The sequence below is a fragment of the Cyprinus carpio genome, unplaced genomic scaffold, assembly GCF_018340385.1.
Source record: "Cyprinus carpio isolate SPL01 unplaced genomic scaffold, ASM1834038v1 S000006779, whole genome shotgun sequence".
In the NCBI taxonomy this organism is placed as follows: Eukaryota; Metazoa; Chordata; class Actinopteri; order Cypriniformes; family Cyprinidae; genus Cyprinus; species Cyprinus carpio.
Genome location: NW_024879368.1, coordinates 28,942 through 30,748, shown reverse-complemented (window position 1 = coordinate 30,748; position 1,807 = coordinate 28,942). Strand labels below are relative to the sequence as shown.

Sequence of the window (1,807 nt, the reverse complement as noted above, 5' to 3'; positions counted from 1 at the left end):
TATTCTAGCAGACTCCCTGAACCAAATTTCTGACCTGTAAATGAGCATAATAGGTGCCTTTAATAAGTGTTTATAAGACTGATCTCAGTTATCCCTTCATTAGGAGCAGTGTAATATGTGACCCTGGAGCACAAAACCAGTCATTAGTCACACAGGTGTATTTATACCAATAGCCAACAATACATTGTATGGCTCAAAATAATACATTTTTCTTTTATGCCAAAAATCTTTTTATAATATGCAGTAAGGATTATGTTCCATAAAGATATTTTGTAAATTTCCTACTGTAAATATTTCAAAACTTAATTTTTGATTAGTAATATTGATTGCTAATAACTTAATTTTTGACATCTTTAAAGGCAATTTTCTACAATATGTAGGATTTTTTTTTTTTTTTTTTTTTTTTTCACCCTCAGATTCCCAGGATTTTCTCAAAAAGCTTTATCTCGCCAACATTGTCCTATCCTAACAAGCCATGCATCAATGGAAAGCTTATTTTGTAAAAAAAAAAAAAAAAATCACAATTGACCTTTATGACTGGTTTTGTGGTCCAGGGTCAAATATGATCTTAATCTCCCCTGAAACTGTTTCTCGTTTGTTCTGGCAGGTGTGTTTGGTGCTTGGTGAAGATGAAGCAGTCAGTGATGGAGGGAGATTCTGTCACTCTGAACCCTGATCTCACTCAAATACAGAAATTTAATCTTATAAAGTGGAGGTTTGGAGATCCAGTCATTGCTCAAACTGATGGAAATGACATCACATATTCCAATCGCATTGAGACATCTAGAGACAGGCTGCAGCTGGATCAGACTGGATCTCTGACCATCAAGAACATGAGAACCAAACACTCTGGACTTTATAAACTACAGATCAGCCACAGCACTGGGACCGCAAATATGAAATTCAATGTTTCTGTCCATGGTGAGAATGTGTATTTTTAATATTTAGATTTTTAAGTTTTCTTTTTATTTTATTAAAGATATGCTTTTTAAAGCATTAATTTTTATTTTTATTATAATGTATCTGTTTGTACATGTCATGTCGCAGAGACACTGTGTGTTTGAATGTTAAAGCAATCACGCAGAAAAAACACTTTTTTTAATAATAAAAAAAAACCACCATAAGCCATATAAACATAAGATGAACTGATCAACTGTAAAACTTCTATTCTAGTGCCAGTAAAAGTATTTAATATGTTAAATCTGTGTCTGAATTTCCTGAAAGAGTCTCCATCTGTTATTGCTGGAGCTGAAGCTGAAATGAAGAGTATGTCAGTGAAGGAGGGAGTTCCTGTCACTCTGTATGTTCCTCAAATACAAGGAGATGAGCTGATAGTGTGGAGGTTTGGAGATGAAGGAAAGCTCATAGCTAAACATGATTTAGAGGCCAAGAGCTCACCATTATATTATGATGAGAGATTCAGAGACAGACTGCAGCTGAATGATCAGACCGGATCTCTGACCATCACAAACACCAGAACCACAGACTCTGGAGAATATAAAGTGAAGATCAGCAGCAACAAACAGATTTTATCCCAGCAATATGTTGTTACCATCAGTGGTGAGTAACTCAAGTCTTTTATACTAATGATTGTTTATCAGCTGTCTGTTATAGATCAGACACATTCATAGTGTCTAGGGTTGGGAACTGTAAGAAATCTAGTAGTGAGACTGTGGTATTATATTTGATTTAGTTTATTTTATGTTTTTCCATCAGATGGCTTTAGTCTGTCTTCATTCTTTGGATTTTAAATGTCTTTGCTGAGTTTGCTCTATTTTTAAATTATATACTCTATTAACAAAAAAAA

General features: G+C 34.0%; 1 protein-coding gene across 1 annotated transcript in view; it reads left to right on the top strand.

Moving 5' to 3' along the window:
* Positions 1-612: 612 nt before the first annotated feature.
* LOC109106425 overlaps positions 613-1,807 on the top strand; it is a 7,077-nt gene continuing 5,882 nt past the window's right edge. The window contains exons 1-2 of the mRNA XM_042756049.1: positions 613-921; positions 1,225-1,560. Of these exons, the coding sequence (XP_042611983.1) occupies positions 630-921; positions 1,225-1,560 (628 nt within the window). The 5' untranslated portion in view covers positions 613-629. The remainder of the gene's footprint in view (positions 922-1,224; positions 1,561-1,807) is intronic.